Source organism: Mus caroli, chromosome X (genome assembly GCF_900094665.2).
Source record: "Mus caroli chromosome X, CAROLI_EIJ_v1.1, whole genome shotgun sequence".
NCBI classification, from domain to species: domain Eukaryota; kingdom Metazoa; phylum Chordata; class Mammalia; order Rodentia; family Muridae; genus Mus; species Mus caroli.
In genome coordinates, this window is record NC_034589.1 from 10,691,014 (window position 1) to 10,714,471 (window position 23,458).

At 36.8% G+C, this 23,458-nt stretch overlaps 1 protein-coding gene across 1 annotated transcript in view; it reads right to left on the minus strand.

Annotated features, from left to right (window-relative positions):
* The window catches only part of Efhc2 (EF-hand domain containing 2), a 183,214-nt gene that overhangs the window by 52,198 nt on the left and 107,558 nt on the right, over positions 1-23,458 (minus strand). The window contains exons 10-11 of the mRNA XM_021153766.2: positions 21,007-21,203; positions 17,292-17,422 (exon numbers count right to left, since the gene is read on the minus strand). Of these exons, the coding sequence (XP_021009425.1) occupies positions 17,292-17,422; positions 21,007-21,203 (328 nt within the window). The remainder of the gene's footprint in view (positions 1-17,291; positions 17,423-21,006; positions 21,204-23,458) is intronic.

The window sequence follows — 23,458 nt, forward strand, 5'->3', positions numbered from 1 at the left end:
GACAGCTACAGTGTACTTACATATAATAAATAAATAAATCAAAAAAAACCATAAAATATAAAAGGCAACAAACCTCCATTAGTAAGAGTCAGCAGATGTAAGAGAATATAGTTAGGATCCCCTAAGTGGGGGTCAAAAGAAGGAAATTAGCAATAACCCCCAATATTATGGTTTTAAACTTATCTAAAATATAGGACAGAGAAACCATAAGGAAAGAATGAAGAAGCAGAGGGATGGCTCAGTGCTTGCAAGTACATGCGTTTTCAGATGATCCTTATTTGGTTCCCAGTACTCCAGTTCCAGTGGATCTGATCTCTTCTGGCATCCTTGGGCACTGCATACATGTTGTGCACAGACATACATGCAGGCAAAACACTCACCCACTTGTAAAATAAAAACTCAAAAATAAATGTGTAAAGTATCATGCAACAGAACAGAAACATCCACAGACAGATGATGGTGGCAGATGAACAACAGACAGAGTGAACTGCACTTAAAGACCGAGAAAGCACAGCCATGGAAAAACAGAACTCCATAAGAGATTTCAAGAAATCACCAGAAATGCAGCACAGAAGGGAAAACTACATGAATAAATGTGTGAACAGAGAGACACTAGGGCAATGAAGAAAGACTGACAGCTTGAGAAGCAAGACAGAAAATAAAAAACAAAAGATCTTTGAAGGGATTTATGGCATGGATTAAAATAATTTTCAAACCCAAGGATTAAAAATAGTTCCAAGCCAGGCATGGTGGTATGTACCTTTATTCCCAGCATTCCAGAAGTAGAGTTCTAGGACTGAACGGGCTACACAGTAAGACTGTGTCTCAAAATATAAAAATTAAATGTAAAATAGGCCCAAGATATATTCTAATTAAACTACAGAAAGCTAAAGGCAGAAAACAGCAACCAAACAAAAGAGGTCAAATGGCAACAACAGAGCACTCATGTGAACCAGTCATAGACAAACTCCATGGTGCATGCAGGAAAATGGTAAAGCAGAATCTTCAGACACTCAAAGGAAAAATACTGTATATCTAGAATTCCTTGCTTAAAATTAAAAAGAGAAAAAGAAATGCATTTCAGAAAATAAGGGCTTTTAATAAATGTGATGAATTAATATCATTAAAAACATGTTTTCCAACTAAATACCATAAAAAGGAAATCAAGAACTAAAAGTAAATCTCATATACATTTAGAAAATACAAAATTCTCTTTCATTAATTGACCAAGGTACTAGAGAATATTTATGACAAATGTTTAGCGAATGGATGCTAATATAGTATTTAAAAGGGAAATTAAAATCTTAAGTGAATTCTTAGAAAGCATTAAAAAAATCAGTAAAAACAAGTACCCAAAACTGGGTATGGTGGCATATATCTATGATCTCAACATTCTGAAGACTGAGTCAGGGAATCCATAATGAGTTTACACAGTGAATTCCAAACAAGCCTGGACTAAGAGTGAGACCTTGTCTTTAAAAAAGTAATAACAGCAAATCCCTGAAAAAAATATACTCACTATTCTAAAATAAAAATATGTAATTAAGGAAAGAAAAGAAAAAAGGATATAAGGACTTAGGCAATAATAATAATAACTATTATTATTATTATTATTAAACAGTAGGAATTATAAAATAAGTTGCAAATTGATTTTAAAAAACAAGATGTATAAATCAACAGTAAATGGCTTAAGAGATGACAACTATAAGATTCGAGCAAATGGAAGTTTCAGAAAGCTATATAATTTCACAAATAATCTCAAGAGGAAATAGAAAGCTGAAGTAAGATGTAACACACTCACAGAGTGAATCATTAGGTAATCTACTCTCTGATAAAAGGGAACATCATATGATTTGACAGGCTTTAGACAAACCTTCAAAGAACTGACAAATGTCTAACTTTTACAAACTGCTCTAAGAAACCTAGAAGAGATATTTTGAAATTAACTTTACCAAGCTACTACAAAGCATTGTCATCAGAAGGAAGCAAAAACTGTACAAGAAAACAAAAATACAGGCTTGTCTTTTATATGCAAAGATGTGAAAATCCTATATAAAATCTGCATTCACTCAGTAATGAAATACTGTTCATGTTCCTATAAAATCAGGAAATTTTTCTTATGTGTTACATTGCAGGCAATATAGTAAGAAATAATGCACAAGGACTAGAAAGAAGCAAACTTGTCCCTATATTTTACACTGTCTCAAATTAACACCTAAGATAAACTACAGAATCCATGAGCTCAGAAAAAGAAAATAAAGATCTATATTTAAAAATCAATAGCCTTTGAAAACACCAACAAAAACCAACTAGAAAATCCAACTTTAAAATAAAATTATAATAGCAGCAAAACTAAAATATTATAAAACATATATACTATATTCATAAACAAAATGTTTCTATTTCATAGTGACTCAAATTCTGTCCTCAAATATACAAATTCAACCCAAGTCATCAAAATTCAATCAACCTTTAAAAAACAGAAACGGTGTTTATGAAATGGACAGTCAAATGCCTTGAAGAAAAATTCCTTTGCTATATATATCATCATGTCTCATTAATATAGACTACACCAATTATCCTTGGTTCACATAGGTGGAGGTAAGTTCCTATGGCTAAAGATACCATGCACTTCAGAAGAGCCTAGTAGTTTCTGAGCAGTGGTCTGAATAACTGCCCTCTCTGAGGTTTAGTTTCCTAAAGAGGGAAACACTCAACAGCCCTATGATGCCTATGAACCACAACAATAACCAGCATGGCATGATAACTTTAACAGTACAGTAGCGGCATAGATATCTCAGTAGTAACCAGCAGCTCCCTAATTGGACTTCAGGCTACCTCAACAAGAGAGAAATCATTCCTTGTACTGAAACTTTAGCTGGTGAATTAAAGCCATGGATCTTGGAGGAGAACCTACAACTACCACTTTACTAAACCAGCATAATCCCTGACCACACACAAAATATTTGTCATAGTTTTCATTTTACTTAAAGATAGGTATAGTCTTCATCCCTCCTCAAGGAATTTCTCCTTACAACAGATGGAAACCATTTCAGAAAACCACAACCAATCAAAATGAAGAGTTGTGAAGTTCAGTCCTAAGAGAAATATCTATAGCACAACAAGATCAAAGGATCGGGAATCTCCCCACTAACAGCCTAGATAGAAAGCCGTAGAAGAGAACTCTTAAGAATCATGATAAAGATGCTGAAGTGTAGCTCTCCACAATGGATAGTTTCAGACAGAGCTGTGGGTAGGGAAAGACACTGGGCTGGGCGCTGGGAATTTGACCATGCTCCAGTGAGTATATAGACAATACACATTGGATTTTTTTTCTTATTCCTTTTTGGGTTGGATTTCAAAAGGCAATGGATATGGGAGAACAAGAAAGTAAGTATGAGCAGGGATCATATTGTAAAATTCCCAAATAATCAATAAAATTATTATGAAAATAAGTCAAAGCTGAGGAGCAGATAAGTTGGTTCAGTGATTAGTTAAGAGCATTTGTTGCTCTTGCAGAGGACTGGGTTCAATTCATACCCCCTCGGGCTTCTCATAACCACCTATAACTCCAATCCCAGGGAATTGAATGCCCTTTTTTGCCATTAACAAGCACCAGGCATACACATGGTATACATACATACATGCAGGCAAAACACTCATACACGTAAAATAATAAAGTAAATAAATCTTAGAGCCCTTTTGAAGTGAAAGCTGAAATCAAGGATATTTGATTCATATTCAGATATTAATAATAATCTGAATTATCTAATTATTAATATTCAGATATTTTCATATGAAAATATCTTGGACATTTCAATGTAGCAGAGGATTTTTAGCAACAATGTAAAAAAGTCAACAATTTAGACTTGGCAACAAAAAATAAGAGATCAATCATTTTTTCTGAAAGGGTTAATTGTTTGTTGCTGCTGCTGTAATTATTAAACTTTTGAGAAAGGTCTCATATATTCAAGGCTGGCCTAAAACTCAGCATGTAGCCTATAGGTGGCCTTGAAATTTTGATCCTCCGTCTCCATTCCTAAGAGTTGCTATTACAAGCATACATCATTATGCCTGACTGTCTGGAAGGTTTGTTTTTGTAAAAGAAAAAAAAATCAAAGTAAAACCATCACTAACAGACACTTGCCACTAAGCCTGAGAAACAAAGTTCAATCCTTGAAACCCACATGATGAAAGAAAAGAAGCAACTCCTACAAGTTTCCTCTGACTGCCACACACATACTGTGACATGTGCATATATGCATGTGTGTGCACTTGTGAACACACAAAAAGGTAATGATTTTTAAAAGTTGATATACTGAATAGTATAAAATGAATGCAAAATATCATGCTGAATGAAATAAGCCATAAAAGTACATATTGTATATTTCCATTTATATAAAATTCTGGAACAGGAAAAATCTAAAAAGAAAATATCAAAACAGTGGATATTTCCTGAATGGGATATGTGAATTGAGATGGACTGGGATGAGACATGAAGAATTTCTGGGATAGTGACAATTCTCTATTTCTTAAGAGGATGTTAGGCAGTTACAGATATATACACATGTCAAAACTCAGTAAATATACACTTAATTTTGTACATTTCACCAACCATAAATTTTACATCAAAAGAAAACGATGTAAATAAATGATAAGCATACAGAAATATTTAAAGAAAAGAAATCTTTATACAAAAAATAAAAGGAATTAAGATAAATGGATACAGTGATAAGCTGCCTCCTACATTCTTATCTTTATACCCACAGATTAGGGAATCCATCACCCATTATTAAAGAACTTTCTTTTTATAGTAAATGGGGATTAATACAAAGACCCACAACTGGTCAACCAACATGCAGAGAATAAAAGACTATGGAGTACTGGTGTCTAAATGGGACATCTAATGTAATATTCTCCTCCCTCAAGAGTTAGGGATCATTGCAGACAAGGGGATAAAAATATAAAGAGCCAGGAGGAGTAGACATCTCCAACAAAATAGTACTTGCTAAACACAATAGCACAGATTGCACACATGAGCTCACAAAAGCTGGAACTGCTTGCACAAGGTCAAGACAGCCAACCTCCCAGTATGGATCAGGGAGGAGCTCATACAGTCTCACTCTAGATAAAGAGCTATTGGCAATTGATAGTTGCTGGGTGAGTAAGATTGACTTTTCTTCACAGATGTAGGTCCTGAGAGGCTACTGCCGATGCTATAGTAGATGGTAACACAGTCATGAATAAATAGGTAATGCTAAATGGACTCAGTGAGTATGAAAGAGGGCTTGGGGAAAGAAAGAGTAGAGAAATAGAAAGGGGAAGGAAGGACACACATGAAGTTGGGAGATATAAGGGAGAAGTAGCTTAGAAACTGGAAAGAGGGGAATGGGGAGGAATTTCATCATTATATAAATGTATAAATATTAAATAACACATTTTAAAATAAAATAACTAATAGGAGTAAATAATAAAATGAATTAAGGTTCATGGGAAAAACTAGGGGGCATGTGCCTTTAATCCCAGCACTCAGAAGGCAGTCGCAGGAGGACCCGAGTTTGAGGCCAGGCTGATCTACAAAATGAGTCCCAGGACAGTCAAGGCTACACAGAGAAACCCTGTCTACAGAAAGTAAAAGAAAAGAAAATGATATATAGGAAAATGTTTAAATGCAGAGATGTTTGAAAATCTTCATAAAATATTACATTAAAAGGGTAATAGGTCAGATTTGGGGGTTAATCTGATAAGAATTTGAAAACCAAGAAAAAAAGCATCCTATCTGAAAATTTAATTTTAAATATCTAGAATTGTATAATCATGCTTATATATAAAATTAATCTATCTTGATAACATTTGTATATGCTTTATTGAACTAATATATAAGATATAAAAGATAGGTGAAAAACTGTATTACATAGAACTTGTTCATATTGAATTTTGATCCATATAAGAAGAAATATAATTTCAAGACAGTTCAAAGTCATGGTGATATTGATATAGAGACTAGATGTAAGAATAAATAGCTGATCATTTAAAAGCAAAAAGAGTCCCCTATGTCCTGTAGTATAAGAACTTTAAGTACTTTAAGATTATCTGACTCTAATCAATAATCAGAAGAGAATATTGACCAGAAAAATCTTGTACCTGGCTGTGATTCTGATACCTTTGACTTTTGCCCAGAGCATTCTGTTAGTAGTATCTACCACTAGTTCTTTCTGAAAACTGTAAACAAGAAGTAACTTTCTGTTGCTTTTATTCCCTGACATTATGGAATTTTTTACTACGGTAGCTTTACTTAACTAACCCTGGAATACTGATCATTTCTTCAGATGTACATATCTACTCTGTAGCATTCTTAATTAGTGTAGTCATTAAATGACTAAGGAATACAAATGCCATAGACTGTACCTAACTGTCTACAATTGGCATTCTGATTTTTCAGTTGGCATTTCTGATTTAAAGTTATTATAGTTTGTTGCAAGTAAGTTCATGTTTATCTACATGAATACAAGCACATGTGTATACACAATCCTGTCAATACTTTATCAACCCACCTGTCAAAAAAGCTTTAAATAAAAAACATCTCCAAAAGTCTAAGAACTAGGTAAAGATTCCAAATATCACACAGATACTGCTAATTATCCTCTAGAATGATGAACTAACTTATACTACAAGTGTTAGAACATTTGTTCCCCAGCATACCTATCTGGAGTTAGCAAAATAATTTCTTTTTAAATGGTAGGAATAATCTGGATACAGTGGTATGCACCTGAGTTCCAGCCACTTGAAATGTTGAGGCAGGAGGTTCATGGGAGCCCAAGAGACAAAGCCAGTCTGGGCTACATAGCAAGACCTTGTCTTAAAAATATTAAAACTACAACAATGCCAACTTCAGTGGTATATCTGATTATTTTTTTACCTTATATCAGCATTGGCCACCTTTGCCTAAGTTTAAAGGCAAAGTATTTGTTCTGTGAATTGCCTTTTCTTGTCTTTGATCTGTTCCTATCTCTTGGTTTTAGAGAGACTTTTCTTTTTTAATAAGTCCCAGATATTAAATCTTATGGTTCTTATACAATTTATAAATATTTTCTCTGTCCATCTCATATCTTTTAGATACAAACACACATTATACATACATACATACATACATACATACATACATACATACATGTCTAGCAGTTAATCTTTTCTCTTTTGATTTTTAGAAGTTTTCCCCAACTACAAAATAAAAATTATGCTTTCTAATAAATTGTCTCCAAAATTTCTACTACTAACCCTTTTCCCCACCGATTTGAAATATCCTTCCTATCCTATGTTTAAGACCTTAAATGTGAAAATTTTATTGTCTTGGTACTTTATTTTATTGGTACTCAGTTTATTCTTCTGCTAGGAAACTATGTTTTAAAATACCTGTAAATTACATAATCCCTGAATATCTATACTTTAATATTCTTTTTTTTTACTTTAATATTCTTATCAACATTTGTTTTGCTGTTCTCAATACTTTATCATTCCTAACCAATGCGCCAACTTGTTCTCCCTAATCCTTAGAAATGAAATCAAACTTAATAACAGCAACAATATAGACCTATTGTGTAATTCTGATTAGAACTGCTTTAAATTTACAGATTAATGGAAATATACTAGAATTTTTACATTATCATTGAGATGGCATACAGTTTAAAAAATTGTATTCCTCTTGGTTTTGCTTATTTTGGATCCAATGCATTCCTAAGAGCTGATAACTTTTGTTGCTATAACAAATAGCATCCTTCTGAGACCATTCCCTAGCTTATTATAGTCAATAAAAAATAAAGCTACTGTTTTGTGCATAATCCTATATTTAGCTACTTGCCTGATTGTTCTTAAACATTACATTTTATATTAATTACTGAGATTCTTAAGTATTTATAATATTTGGTTTCCAATTAAAAACTTTGTCTTTGCTGGGTATGGTGATATACACCTTTAATCCCAGCACTGGAAGGCAGAAGCAAGGAAATCTCTAAATTGAAGGTCACCCTGACCTACATAGCTAGTCCTTTGCCAGCCAGGGCTGCATAGTATGACCTTGTTTTTCAAAAGAAAAACAACCCTTAAGTGTGTAATTAGATGGACAAAATAAAAATACACTGTGTTCATGTGTGACATCACAAAATTAAAAATGAACCAAGTCTAAGGTGAACAGGTAGCAGTAGGCCACTGCTGATTACTATATAATGTCTATTTCCCATCGGGTAGAGAGATAACATGGGTTTTGATGTCTGATTGCCTCCTTTTAAAGCATTAAACAAAGCAACCAAAGAAAATCAACACCAACCAAAATAATTGCTAGTTTTCAATTTTTGAGCTTGGATCTAAGCTAATACCATCATTTAAGATAATTTAAATTTAGGTTCTCAAACACTGAAAAAAATAGTCAAGCATAGGTGAAGGCTTCGTATCCTTTTTAGTGTGTCAAAACAAAATTCTCAAGCAATAAAACAAGGTGGTTTGGTTGGTTCACTAAATGTAGTTTAGTCCCTAATATTAACATATATTTGCATGGCCTGTTTGGCTCATGTTAGCTCAGATTTTCAATCCTTACAGAATGTGTGGCAATGAGTAAAATGCCTTCTATATAGTTTTTCATTTGTTTACCTATATATAATTGAAAATAAAAAAGTATATAGTTATATAATGTATACTGTGAAATGATTTAAATGTAGTAATTAATCATCAACTAATTTACAGTTACCTGTGTACATGTGTGCATACATGTATGTGGGGGTTGAGAATATATAAAATCTCAACAGTTTCCAAGTAATTAATACATTATGATTCATTATAATTACCATGCTATACAATAGATCTCTAAAACTTATTTATCCAACTAAAACTTTAGACAAACTTTTAAGTAATCTTTCTTCATTTAAGGAAATTCCCACATTAAATTTTCTGTTACAGGCAACATGGGAATCAGAGCTCAGTTTTCCGGCCTCATGAGCAGTTAGAAATATGCAGGTGACCCATATTCTACCAATCAAGAAGCTTACAAAATATTTGTCTCTGACGAGAGTAACACAAGAAACCAGTTCAGGCAAGCCACACTTAGTATCAGAAGGGGCCGATTGGCCAGACTGACAAAAGGACTCAAGGTAGTGAAAATAGCGTGGTAAAACTCCACTCTTGGCAGAATACAAAGTGTAGCAATGACTTGTGGTTGTTGTCATTAGTAACAGAGATCATTTTCTCATCAGACAAGTTCTACAGCTTGGTACTGGGCACTGTTCCTAAAATTTAGTTGCAAGCTTATATGTCCAGTCCTTCCAAAGATATTGTGAACTATCCAGGATATTTTTAATAAATTCTTTTTCTGCTTAACTGACCAAAGAGAAGTAGTTTATAAAACTAAGCCCTTCCCAATACAATCAATACCATAAAACAGAATTCAATTTTAAAAAACCTTAACACACTTTATAGTTAATGTTTTAAGGAAGATTTGAAATGTCAGTTTCAAAAATTCATTTGCAGGTTCCTATCTCAAAAAATATGCTATAAATATGGACAAACTACCTGATCCAAACTAGCTCATGTTTACATGCACAGACTAGTGGCTTACTTAAAAGGTATCAGTTCACAATAAACACCAGTAGTAGTCAGGCAGTGGTGGCACATGCCTTTAATCCCAGCATGTGGCAGGCAGGGGCAGGCAGATTTCTGAGTTCGAGGCCAGCCTGGTCTACAGAGTGAGTTCCAGGACAGCCAGGGCTACACAGAGAAACCCTGTGTCGTAAAACAAAACAAAACAAAACAAAACAAAACAAAAACCAAAACCAAAAACCAATAGTAAGTAGATGTCCACAGGGGTACATGCCTGTAATCTTTAAACTTGGTGGGTGAGGGGCATGAGGCAGAAAGATCATGAAGCCCAGGCTAAGCTGAGCTCCATTGAAAGGCCATATCTCAAAAGAGGGAAAAGAAATAGCTCAGAGGATCTGAATGCTTGCTGTACATTCATGAGGATCTGAGGTTAAATTCCCAGTGCCCATAAAAATCCAGATATTGTTGCTCCCATGCCTATAATTCCAGTGCTGTGGAGGATTCCTCTGGGAATCCTGGGACTTACTGTCCTACACCCTAGTAGCTACAGCTTCACTGAAAGACATTCTCTCTCAAAAAAGAAAAGTAAAGTGATAGAGGATGGCATCCAATGTCCTCTTCTGGTCTTTCCACAAACATGTACATGCATACACACACACATACGTACACACGTACACATGTACCACACACACACTATTTAATTATAACACACACATATAGGAACCCCCAAAAGCAATGAAACAAACCAAAACTCATGTAATTAAACTAGTTCAAATAAAGATAGAGCAAAAGCACAGAAAGAGAGAGACAACTGTCTCAGAAAAGCAAGATGAAATCATTACAATGTTCAAAGTACATTCACATTCTATTTCCTTGAAGTAGAAAAAAACACTAAAGAGTAGGTGATAATAATGTTCCCAGCCTATATCCACAAATGATGATGTTCATTATTTTCTCTTTTTTTAGTATTTTTAAACAATTTTATTAGATATTTTGATATTTTCTACATTTACATTTCAAATGCTATTCCAAAAGTCCCCTATACACTCCCCCCGCCCTGCTCCCCAACCTACCCACCCCTGCTTCCTGGCCCTGGCATTCTCCTGTACTGGGGCATATAATCTTTGCAAGACCAAAGGCCTCTCCTCCCAATGATGGCCGACTAGGCCATCTTCTGCTACATATGCAACTAGAGACACGAGCTCTGGGTGTACTGGTTAATTCATATTGTTGTTCCTCCTATAGGGTTGCAGACCCCTTCAGCTCTTTGGGTACTTTCTCTAGCTCCTTCATTAGGGACCCTGTGTTCCATCCAATAGATGACTGTGAGCATCCACTTCTATATTTGCCAGGTACTGGCATATCCTCTATCTTCATGGGCTCAAGACTTTTTAAGGCTTCCATTTCAACCTCACATAAGAATGTTTTAAATGAAACCACCATGAGGAAAAGAATGGTTTACTGAAATACTGAATACATTATACAGTTTGTAGATTACAGCCATTACCATGAGACCAGCTATTTACTGTGCTGAGTACCCACCATGCAATAGTCTGTGCTACAATAAGAACTTTGCAAACAATAACAAATCTGCCACTAATCACAACAGTTCGATGTAGTAGGTATTGTTATACATATTCCATAGATGAAAAATTGTTCAGTAATGTACCCAAGGTCATCAGGCTTGTAAATAAAAGATTTAGATCTGGGTCTGCCAACTCCCAAATCAGCAGTCTGGTCTATTTATAGCATACAACCTCTCTTAAGATAAATTTCACTTTTATAAGTGAGAACATTTACTCAAGGCTCTAAATCTTAGAAGGGATTTATTATACAATGTTTGCAAAAGAAATATCGGCCTTTCAATTAATAATAGGAGTCCCAAGAAGAGCTGTGTAATAATTTACTATGCTCCCTAAAGGGATCTTGGAAAGATATAGGTGGGAACCAGCATGGATCCTGTACTCTGAGATCTTTATACCTGAGTAGTGAGATAACAGTAGCATGCACAGTATCAAAAATACATACAGCTACAAAGTTTCAGGTGCCATCCCTGGTGGCTAGCCTAAGACTCAGAGAGGTGGTCAGGAGACATGAGCCATATGTATCTTCCCTGGTAGAGTTCTCAATATTACTACCATCTGTGCTGGGAGTCTTGATGCCACTATAGAAAGGTTCACTGTACCTGTGTTCCCAATTACGTGAAATCCTATGCCTGTGAAACCTACACCTGGTCCTGCTTCCTGCTGATATCAGCTCTCTGTCTGAGAAAGGCCCTCTGCACTCTCTCTGATAACAATCAGTAGCTCTTAGAGGTGAATCCCTCAGAGAATAAAAGGTCACAGAGAAACAGGTCCAGGATAGAAACAGAATAAATAATTTCCACAGGGTAAAACAGAAATGTCCACTGCTTGAAGAAAAAAGAAAAGAAAAGAAGGAACCATAAGGCTGGAGAGAGTGCTCAGCTACGAACAAGCACTGAGACTTCTTGCACAGGTCCCAGGTTCAGTTCTCAGAACCTACATGGCACCTAAACATTACCTGTAACTATGGTTCCAAGGGGTTATATACCTTTTTCTGACCTCCTGGGGCACCAAATTCGCATTAAATACATGCACACAGTTATATTCAGGCATACACATGAAGTAAACTAAATCTAAAAAAAAAGAAAAAAGCTTAAAAGCATCGCTATTGACTATGACTTTCTGACCTGTTCTCATATTCCATCACATCTATATTGACGAAGGCCTCCAACTGAGTCTACAATCATCCAGGGAGCAGGGTGTAGTTTCTTATCTCCTGATCCCAAGGTTTTCTTGGGAAGAAGATAGGGAGCTTGGACAATACAAGAGGTATGAGCCCTAAGGTCTCAGGTACATAGCAGGTAGCAAGTAGACCTCTATTCTAGAGTACTGGGGCCACAGAAGCAAAGCCTAGAAGCCTCTATTGTGTTCTATCATTTCCATGCATTAACCAGAGATGGGAATGTTTGACAAGTTCATTGTAAACCTACAATGTAAGAGTTTAAGAATGTCAGAGTACAGAAAGCACCTAAGAGACCAAAGTATGGATGTAAGAGGAGGTACAAGGAGGTTGCTTTTCTGGTGAAGACCAGGCCCTGCTTTTCCTGACTTCAATAAGCTAGAGACAGATTGCCCTTCCATGATGCAAAGGAATCAGTTATTCATTTGTCTTCTGCAAGCTTTAGACTTAACATTGCTAGAGAAATTGAATCATTCATTAAATTATTCAGTAAACATCTATTGTACTTGACAGGACTGTGGAGGAAGAAAAGTAAACAACAGGAGCCTCCCAATGCAAAGTCAATTTATAACGTTTCAGCATACCTATTAGCCCACAGTAACTGCTCAATAAATTGAGTCTTCTAGAAAATTATGCTAACAAGTTGGAAATAAAGAGGTAGGCAAGGAGACACTATTGCATATGCCAGAAAGATTTTGCTGAAAGGACCCTGACATAGCTCTCTCTTGTGAGGCTATGCCAATGCCTAGCAAATACAGAAGTGGATGCTCACAGTCATCTATTGGATGGAACACAGGGTCCTTAATGAAGGAGCTAGAAAAAGTACCCAAGGAGCTAAAGGGGTCTGCAACCCTATATGAGGAACAATATGAACTAACCAGTACTCCCCAGAGCTGTGTCTCTAGTTGGATATGTAACAGAAGATGGCCTAGTCGGCCATCAATGGAGGAAAGGCCCTTGGTCTTGCAAAGATCATATGCCCCAGTACAGGGGAATGCCAGGGCCAGGATGTGAGAGTGGGTGGGTTGGGGAGCAGGGTGGGGGGGTATAGGGGGCTTTGGGGATAGCATTTGAAATGTAAATGAAGAATATATCTAATAAAAATGCCTTAATTTAAAAAAAAGGTAAGCAAGGAACAGACTGTGACCAAACTCAAATAATACAACTGCATAAGATTTGTCTTAGAGACAATAGGAAGTTAATGTAGGCTTTAGAAAAAGGAAAAAAAAATAGTCAGATTTTAAGAGGATCACTTGGGGAAAACTTTGGAGGATGAAAATTTTAAATGAAGACCACTTACCCTGTTCTCTAAAATTCATGACAATGACTGAAAGCTTAACAGCAAAAATGAGATTTCAGATGGAAAGAAGGAATCTTTTCTAGAGGAGTGAAGAGTACAATTCCAAAGATGAGGGAAAGACACAAGGCAGATCTGTCGCCTGGTCCTACAACACATATGACCTTTACCAGAATATAGTCCTCAAGTGCAATTTAATGGGAGAAGAAAACAAGATCAAAGAGTTGGAGAGATGGCTGAATGGTCAAGATTGCACACTGCTCTTGTAGAAGACCTGAGTTCAGTTCCCAGTACCCACAGACTAGCTTACAATGACATTTAACTATAGTTTTAGAGGACCTTATGCCCTCTTCTGGCTTTTATAGGCTCCTGCATGTATGTGGTACACATAAACTCAGACACACAGACACACCCACATGAATGAATGAATGAATGAATGAATGAATCTTGAAATATAAAATGATGTCATTTTAAGAAAGGTTATTTGGGGTGCCTTAGGAACATCCAATAGGGAAAGAGTTCAAAGACACTCTTATTTCTAGGTCTCTATATTTTAAGAGAGCAATAAACTTGAGGAATGAATACAGAGATTTCAACTGAAACATCTCTTTGTCAGAAACAGAGTAGTCACGGCTAGGTCAAAGGCAGTCACTTAACTAACATTTATGAACTCCTTCTATTTGCTCAGCACTATGACAAATATTATGGCTAAAGATAAAGGCAAGAAAGCAAATGTCACTTTCTCCATGAGATTAACTAAAAGAGAGAAGATCCAGAATATATACACACAAATATATACATACAAGAAAAATATTAGCTAGGAAAATCATAGAGCAAATGGCATTCCTTTGTCTTTGCCCAGCCTAGGATGTGAGAAGCAAAAGAAGAGACTGAAGAAGTGCGGAGACATATACTTGCAAACCAAGTACAGAAGGAAAGTTGGGATCCCAGGAACTCAGTGTCAAACCTGAAGATGTAACATGGACTAGAACATCTTGACTACTATTCTATACTCTAATTTGGAATCTGCTTTGGTTTGGATGCCATTTTTTCCATGTTGAAAGTTTGATTATTTTCCAAGTGTAGTGACATAAGAGATAATAAGAATCTTTAAAAGATAAGGCTTGAAAGCAGGTGGTTAAATCACTAAGGGCACTACTTGAGGAGGAGATAAATAGGGTTCTCAAGGATTTCTCATGATCTCTTTTAAGGGGGTTGTTTCTTAAAGGAAGTCTAGCTTCCCCACTGTCTTACATGCATTCATACCACAATGCCCTCTACCATATCAAGGTCTTTGATACCTTGAACCTTTGAAACTGGGAGCTAAATAAATCTCTTATCTGCATATATTGTTCAGCATTGGGCATCGGGTTGTAGCAATAGAAAAATTTCTAATATAAATCATGCAGTAAAACCTCCAAATTAGAGCATCTAGGAACAACCCAAGTGGCCCATTTCAGTGAGTATCTGTGTCTGTATCCAGCTTCGCACTAGAAGCACAGAGATACTGTAGTGTATAAGATCATCAAGGTACTTTCCCTCAAAAAGTTCACATTTCTATTAGAAAAAAATATACCCAAGTGTACACACACATACACATATCATCATCATCATCCCTCCTCCATGTAAACAAGTCTCTTAGTAAAACAATTACAAATCCTGTTATATGCTGTGAAGAAATAAAAACAAAGGTCTAAGAATAACAGTGGGAATTTTCTTAGGATTGTCAGGCAGAAACAAATACTCTGGTAACAAAGAGTCCTAAAATTTTCCCTAGAAAAGATAGTGGTAAGGACCTTCCAGGCAGAGAGAACTGTGTGTAAAGGCTTGGTAACAGAGAAGAGCTTTATGTGTTTGAAAAACTGAAAGTCAACCAATGGGGACAAAAGACAGGGCTAAAGAAAAAGTTGATAGCATGGAAATATAAACAGACTCATCACTCAAGGCCCAGTCAGGGCAAGTCACTGGAGGAGGTTTTTAGGCCAGTGGTAACCTGAGCTGGTTTTCATGCTATGAAACTCGTGGGATGATGAGGTTGTTTTTGTTTGTTTGTTTACCTGTTTGTTTTTTCTGTAAGCCCACAGTGCCCAATGTCTATTCTTCCAATCATACAGTGTGGTATGCCTTCATCATATACACAATAAAAGTGAGGTTTCCTTTTGCAGACCAAATCCTTTTCCTTGGAGATCCTTCCTGGCCACGTACTTCCCTAAAGGCCCCATGAACTCACAAAAATATTTCCAATAGTCTCTGTGAAAGTACTGGGAGAACTGATGCTTTTTGAAAAGGACACAAAGTAATAAAGCAAAACCACTCCCTCACTTCTGATGGAAATTTCTTGTTTTCTCCTCCAGTGCTTCCCATTAGTTCACATTCTGAGTAATTACCTTTGTTATTTATTCTGTTTCCATTTCTATCTATTCTAGAACACCACGAACATGTGTATATAATTATGCATAATAACAAAGAACTATAAATTCTTATTGATCCCAGAACTTGGGTAATTCTAAACAATAAAAATATGTCCTCTGCCAGCTCCTCTCCAAAGAACATGTTGAAGCCCCCAAAGAGCTCTATTACAATGACAAATGAACTCCTGGAAAACGCAAGGCTCCAGGCTACCATGTAATGATGCATCAGGCGACTTTAAACACACATTTGGAAAGTCCTCATTGCCACAACCGTCTGGGCTTCTCTCCTCATTTTCTAGTCTACATCTTGACTGCATCAAGCCCAATATACTACATACCTTTTAGCTAGTATTCTTTACAGTAGCCAGAACTCTCCGTATAAAAAGAAAGTCCTCTCTATATGTTTTAATTTACATTCTCCTAAATGCTCCATTCACTTAGCTTTCAAGCAGACATCAATTGTACTAGACCCTGAAAATGAATTTCTTCCCTGTATTTCTGCTATTTGGGAATTTGCCAAGGTCAGCTACTGGGAAGTCCCAAAATTTGATTTTACCTTTGAGAAAACATTGCTCATGATTTCATCTGCTAGTTCTTACTACTATTGTATATAACATGACCAGAAACTAGAGACATTCAGACAAATCCATTGATGCCTCCTGCCTATCTTTTGTCTTTCAGAATGCAGATGCATGTGAACATACAGAGACACTGAAGTATGCATATGACCTTTTCTCTGATGATTAGGAACTGACTTTTGTCTCTATTCCCACCCAAAAACAACTTATATGCAATTCCATAAAACCTTGGAACTATACCACCAATCAAAGAAAACACATGGTGAAACATGAGGCTCTAGCTATATATGTACCAGAGGATGGCCTAGTCAGTCATCAATGGGAGAAAAGGCCCTTAGTCCTGTGAAAGCTCTATGCCCCAGTATAGGGGAATGCAAGGACCAGGATTGGGAGTGGGTTGGTTGGGAAACAGGGGGAGGAGGGAGGGATAGGGGATTTTTTTGGAGGGGAATCTAGGAAAAGGGATAACATTTGAAATGTAAATAAAGAAAATATCTAATTAAAAAAAAAACTTACGAGGATATTACAGCCAAACCCTGGGTACAAAGCCATGCAAAGGCAAAGAAATTCCAATTCCTAACAGAAAAGTATTTAGCCAACTGACTAGGAAGCACTAGCACTCTTTGGACAGAGTACAGCTAGCAGAACACCGCTTACCTGAATGTATTGTAAGGTACCACCTTCGTGTGATTATAGTCAGCAGCCGCAAATACTTGTGTGATCTCTCTTGATTTTGATTTTTCCTGCTTCAGCTTTTGTATGGCAAGTTCAAAGTTGCTATATGGAAACTTGAAGGAGTAAAAACAAGACCTATGCATGAAACTTCAAGAAGTTGCCACCACTACCACCACCACCACCACCACCACCACCACCATAGTCATCATCCTTACTATTAGTTCTTTGGGAACTAGTAGTTTGATCACATTCACCTCTTCTTCAACTCTTCACAGGTCCCCCCACCTTCTCTACTCACCCAACTGTGTTCATTTTCTTGCTGTTAACCCAAGACCAATTGGTGTTACTCAAGTATTTTTGGATGTGTGGCCTTCCACTGGAGTGTGGTTGCTCTGAAAGCAAATTGACACTTCTTCCCCCAGCAGCTAGCAACTGTCAATAGCTCCAGGACTAGTGGAGACATTTCATATACACCTCCACTTTCCATGCTGAGATTTGGCCTGCCTTGGGCTTTCCCAGGTCACAGATTGTATGCATGCTGTCACAACCATTGTGAGCTCATGTGTGCAGCTGCCCAGTTGTGCCCAGTAGACACTGGCTCCCCATCATCCACTGCCTCTGGCTCATACAATGTTTCTGTACCCTAATTCCACAATGATCCCTGAGCCTTGAGGAAGGAATATGGTATAATGTTCCATTCAGGGTTGAACATTTTGCAGATTGTTATTCCTTGTACCTCAGTTGGTTAATGGAGACCAGCAAGACAACATGATGAACCCAAAGGAAGCTGTACATGCCTTTACCTAGAAACTGAAGCTTCAGGACAAGGACTGACATTAATCCAGGTTCTAGATCTCAAACAATGTATTTTAAGGGAGAGCAGGTAACCAATCTTACTAACCAATCTTCTTATAACTTTTATAAATACACTTCGTATAACTTTCAGATATAGCCCGGATATTTTCACACACCCTGATATAAATAATACAGATATAAAGTTAGCTAAATGTACACTTATTTTCTCTAGATCATTAGGATATACCTGCTTCGAATTGCTGGCCACCAGGCAAAGTACTGTTCATAGCAAAGCTGGGTGTCAACATTCCACACAGACAGTGTAATCTACATTTATTTGTTGTCTGGGCACCCACTGTTTCTGTCACCTTTATGATTACCTTTTTAACTTAGAAAGAATATTTCTTACTCAATCCAGTAAAGCATAATGTTGTAAGTAATTACAGCCAAGAGATCAAAAGCTAGAAGATGAAAGTTTAGATTAAAAACACTGATGAGACTTTGGTATAAAGTTCCCTCTCTTCTACCATCAAATGATCCAGTTGGTTTGGCACCTATTGAGGCCCCCACTTCTCCTTTTTTGCATTTCTTTTCATCTATTTCCATGATGGGATCTATTAGCTCTTTTGAAAAGACTACTCAGACTGGTAATAAAGAGTGCATTAATTTTTATCTTCTAACAAAGACCTTGATAAAAGTATTTTTTAATGATGCAATTTTTGCTTGAGATGGTGATACTAGGTAATGTCTCACCCACTTTATCATACTGAAAGAATAAAAGCACTTTATACCTTTAAAGTATATATTGTGTTTTGGCTAGATATATAACTGAAAGGAATAGTACTTGTCTAACATGGTTAAGGTCAATTCCTCGTGATAAAAACAAAACAAAGCAAAAGATACATGCATGGTTTAATATACACAGAGAATCCTCAATTTACAGTGAGTTATGTGTTAATAAAGTTATGTGTTATGTGCTAATAAGTTGAAAATCTCTGAAGGTGAAAATGTACAAATTGCAACTAATTTACAGAATATCCCAAGCTTAGCAATACTGCACACTATAAAGCATGGGTTATTTCTCTTCATAATCACAAACCTGAATGAGAGCTGCAGCTCACTGCCCATGCTCAGTATCATGTAAGAAGATTGGACTATATAGTACTTACTAACTGGAAGGGGATCAAAACTCAGGACTTCAAACAGTTTCTGTCAGAAAGCATATCACTTTTGCATCACAGTGAAGTCAAAAATTCTAGGCTAAGCAATTCTAAGAATTGTATGTTTTATGTTAAGGTTCTGTTCAGAATCAGAACCTTGATTTATAACAGCTATAATGACTAACCTATCATGGGCCCTATAGAACTCAGCCCCTCACACAAATTATCACATATAACCTCCACAGTAACATTATCAAAGGATCACTGTTGTTACTCTTATTTTAAAGGCAAGCAGACTAAAGTTCAGAGATGATATATAACTAAAGCCTGTCATGTATTAGGGTGGAGCTCAGTTTCCAACCCAGGCCTGGTGGTCTCTGGAAATCTAACTGCTTAATCACTGTATTTCTTGTTTGAGTCCAGAGCCATCATATATTATAGGTTTACAGTATTAAAATAACCCAGATTTCTAAAACTATAAACAAATAGGTAGGATAGATACTCTGGAAGATGCTGAATCCAACAGTGACATGGAGAAGAGCACTGAACCACCAGCCTTCAACTGTCACTTCTGCATGACTCTGAACTTCTCTGAGAAGTAGGCTGTTCTGGGGACCATATCTGTCTAGCTTAGACTTTCTCTATACTGTACTATCTACTTAAAGTTTTCCCTAGCTTCCCCTCCTTCCTTGCCTTCTCATTTCACATGGATCAGACCTGACCTGCACTGCACTCAGTAGGTATCAGCCATTCCTGGTGTTTTCATGATCCTTCTCCTTTCATCCCACAGAGCTCTTTCCCCTAATTGTGGTGTTAACTCTGTTTTGACACCTAGCAAATCAACCTTGAAAATTTTCTTTATAAATGAGATAAATGTGTACTATGTGTGTATAAATAGTACATAATTATCTAAATAATAAAAAAATCCTAAATTACAAAGCAATGGTTTCCAAGTGCATAGAATTTATGTACTGAACAAGTGTACATTTAAAAACTGAGTTTTTTTACACATGGTCTTTTTGTTGAACAACATATATATAACTTTTTCCATTATAGTGCTTTAAGTTATAAAAACAAAAAGAAAACAAAACAAACAAAAGCAAAAACCTGGCCAGTAACTTCAGTACCCAAAAGAGAGGGGCCAAAGGACAATGAATTCAAAGCCACTCTGGTCTATCTTGATATATATGTCTCAAAAAATTAAAAATACAGCACAACAACAAGAAGACACTTCTTTGAGCTCACTGTGGCAAATTTGTCCTAAGATTCTAATTTAAGTCTCAGGTGTCACTGTTAGAGGGACCAGCAACCTCAGCAAGTACTCGGTTCCCTTGGGGTTTAGTCTCTTTGAGTCAAAGACTCCTTTGCTGCCCTATGCCAATTAACTGGGATGTCACCGTGCATGCCACCAGATTTTCTTCCTTTCTTATAGTTACTGCATTGCCTTCTAAAAACATTGTTGATGTCAGCAAACAATCCAGGAAACTTGATTCAGCCCTGGGCCTGCCTCCCACTGGTGTCTGGAATCTATGATGCTAGGCAGTGGAGAGCTAAGCAGGTAAACAGAGTAGACAAAAACTGGGACTATGTGATGGGACCTGTGGCCAAGCCGCAAAGATCCATTATTCATGCCCACATATGTGAATATGCAATGTAAGCCAGTGGCAAGATACAGAAGATGCTCTAGAGAAAGGAAAACAAACACTGCAAAGGGCAGAGAGGCAAGAATTACAAAGTCTAACCTTGTCTGTGTTATTCTCCATGTAGTTTAAGGTGTACTCATCAGCATTAAGCAGAATAAACAGGTAGCCATTAATATTCACTGTGGCTCCAACATAGAGCTCTTCAGCCTTGATGTATTCTGAAAATTCACTTTTAAAAACTTCTTGTCCAGGCTTTTTCACACGACTTCTTTTCAAGAACATTCCACCAGCATTCCCTAAAGAAACAGAATAAAAGCCCATGGATTGCTTTATTCTTAAAAGAAGCACAACTTGCCTTTAGTTACATTCTCTTCCAACACAGACTGTACAAATTATCTGTAAAGCCATGTTGTGCATTGTGAGAAGGAAGAATGGGGCAGTGGGCAAAGAGACAGCATTTTTTTTTCTTGGGTAACTCTTAAACACCACTGGAGAAAATGTAGATTAGTGAAGTTGCAATAGAAATCATAGCATACTTCCTCAAAAATAAAAAAAATAGAACTTGTATATATCATCTAGCCTCATATCTGCATCATATAACATGCCTGGGTACAGTTCTAAAAGGTTCAAAGTCAGCTTACTACAAATATAGCTATACACCTCTGTGTGTCACAATGACCAAGTTATGGAATCAGCTGCAAGTATTCACCAATGAATGAATGGATTATGAAAAATATGGCACATAAATACATTGGAGTTTTACTCTGCCATGAAGAATGAAATCCTGTCATTTGCAGGAACTGGGGATCATTATGTGAAGCCAAATAAACTACACTCTAAGTTTAATTTAGGAGGAAAGGACATGAAATTAAGGAGAGAAGTCATAAGAGAAGATAACAGAGAAAATGAGTATTATCTAAACATATTATGTACATATGTAAAAATTAACCCATTACTTTGTATGCTTTGTATGACAAGGATTTCCTGGGTGAGTGTGCTAAAGAATAAACTAATATGCTACTCCAGGCTTTTTTTCTCTCTCCTTAATCCAGAAAATATTTAGCAGCCAGATGTGGTAGGACACATGTACAATTCTAAAACATGAGAGGCTGAAGCAGAAAGATGAGTTTTAGTCCCTGCCTGAGCTATGCAGTAAGACTAGAAGAAAGGGACAAAGGGAGAGGAAGTTGGTGGGCAGAATGGAAAAAAAGAGAGAGGGAGAGGAAGGGAGGGAGAGACAGAGACAGACACACACAGAGAGAAACAGACACACATAGTAATGTGGGAGAGAGTTAGAGACGGAGACTGCAGTCTGATGGTTCACTGGTTCTGGTTCCCTCCACATGCTTGTTTTGTTTCATTTATTGTGTAAATAAACCTTTTCTACATAAACCCTGTCTCCAAATGTTCCTCTTTTGGGATGACCTTACTACCATGAAACTTCAGGATAATATTAAGTCCTCAGTGGTTGTCATTATTTTGTAAGTCTATTTTACACATGCTGCAATTTGCTTGGCCCCATCGATACTTTCTAAATGTACAGAATTGATATTTGTTGACCATTCAGGGCTTGGCCTATGTTCATCCTCATTCAGTTTTAAGATTTTTCTATTAGTCAAATCCCATTGGGGCCTGACTTAGTTGTACAAATTATGTATTACTTGTTGGCATGTTAACTGGGTAATGGCAGCTTGAGTATACGACCTGATTGCTACATTTTCAGACTTTTGCATGCTATTTTTTTAACTTCTTGGTTTCTTAAACTTGCCTTGATCAGGACATTCACAACATGTAAACTGGCAAAGAGTACAAACCAACGTTTTTCATTTTTTCCCCCTAAAGAGCCAGTTGAGCTGGTTTTTCTTGTGTGTCTTCAGAACAGATAAAAGTTGTAAACATGTTGAAATAAAGAACAGAGCCTTACATTTCCATAATTTGTAAGTCAATGGCTGTCCTCAGCAAGAGCCATGCGATCAACACACTGGAGAACATTCCACAGGACTGGGGTCAAGACATTTGGCAATAGCCATAACAAACACAAGTACCACAGAAGATGGGTTCTGAAGATTAAATCTGTATATCTTGTATTCCTTTCTTAATGTTTTGTTTTTTGGGTTTTTTTTTGGGGGGGGGAGGGTTGTCGAGACAGGGTTTCTCTGTATAGCCCTGGCTGTCCTGGAACGCACTTTTGTAGACTAGGCTGGCCTCGAACTCAGAAATCCGCCTGCCTCTGCCTCCCAAGTGCTGGGATTAAAGGCACACCACCATGCCCGGCTCAGGCAAAGATTTTTTTATTAGGTATTTTCTTCATTTACATTTCAAATGTTATCCCAAAAGTCCCCTATACCCCCACCCCCACTTCCCTACCCACCCACTCCCACTTGTTGGCCCTGGTGTTCCCCAGTACTGAGGAATATAAAGTTTGCAAGACCAAGGGGCCTCTCTTTCCAGTGATGGCCGACTAGGCCATCTTCTGATACATATGCAGCTAGAGACACAAGCTCTGGGGGTACTGGTTAGTTCATATTGTTGTTCCACCTATAGGGTTGCA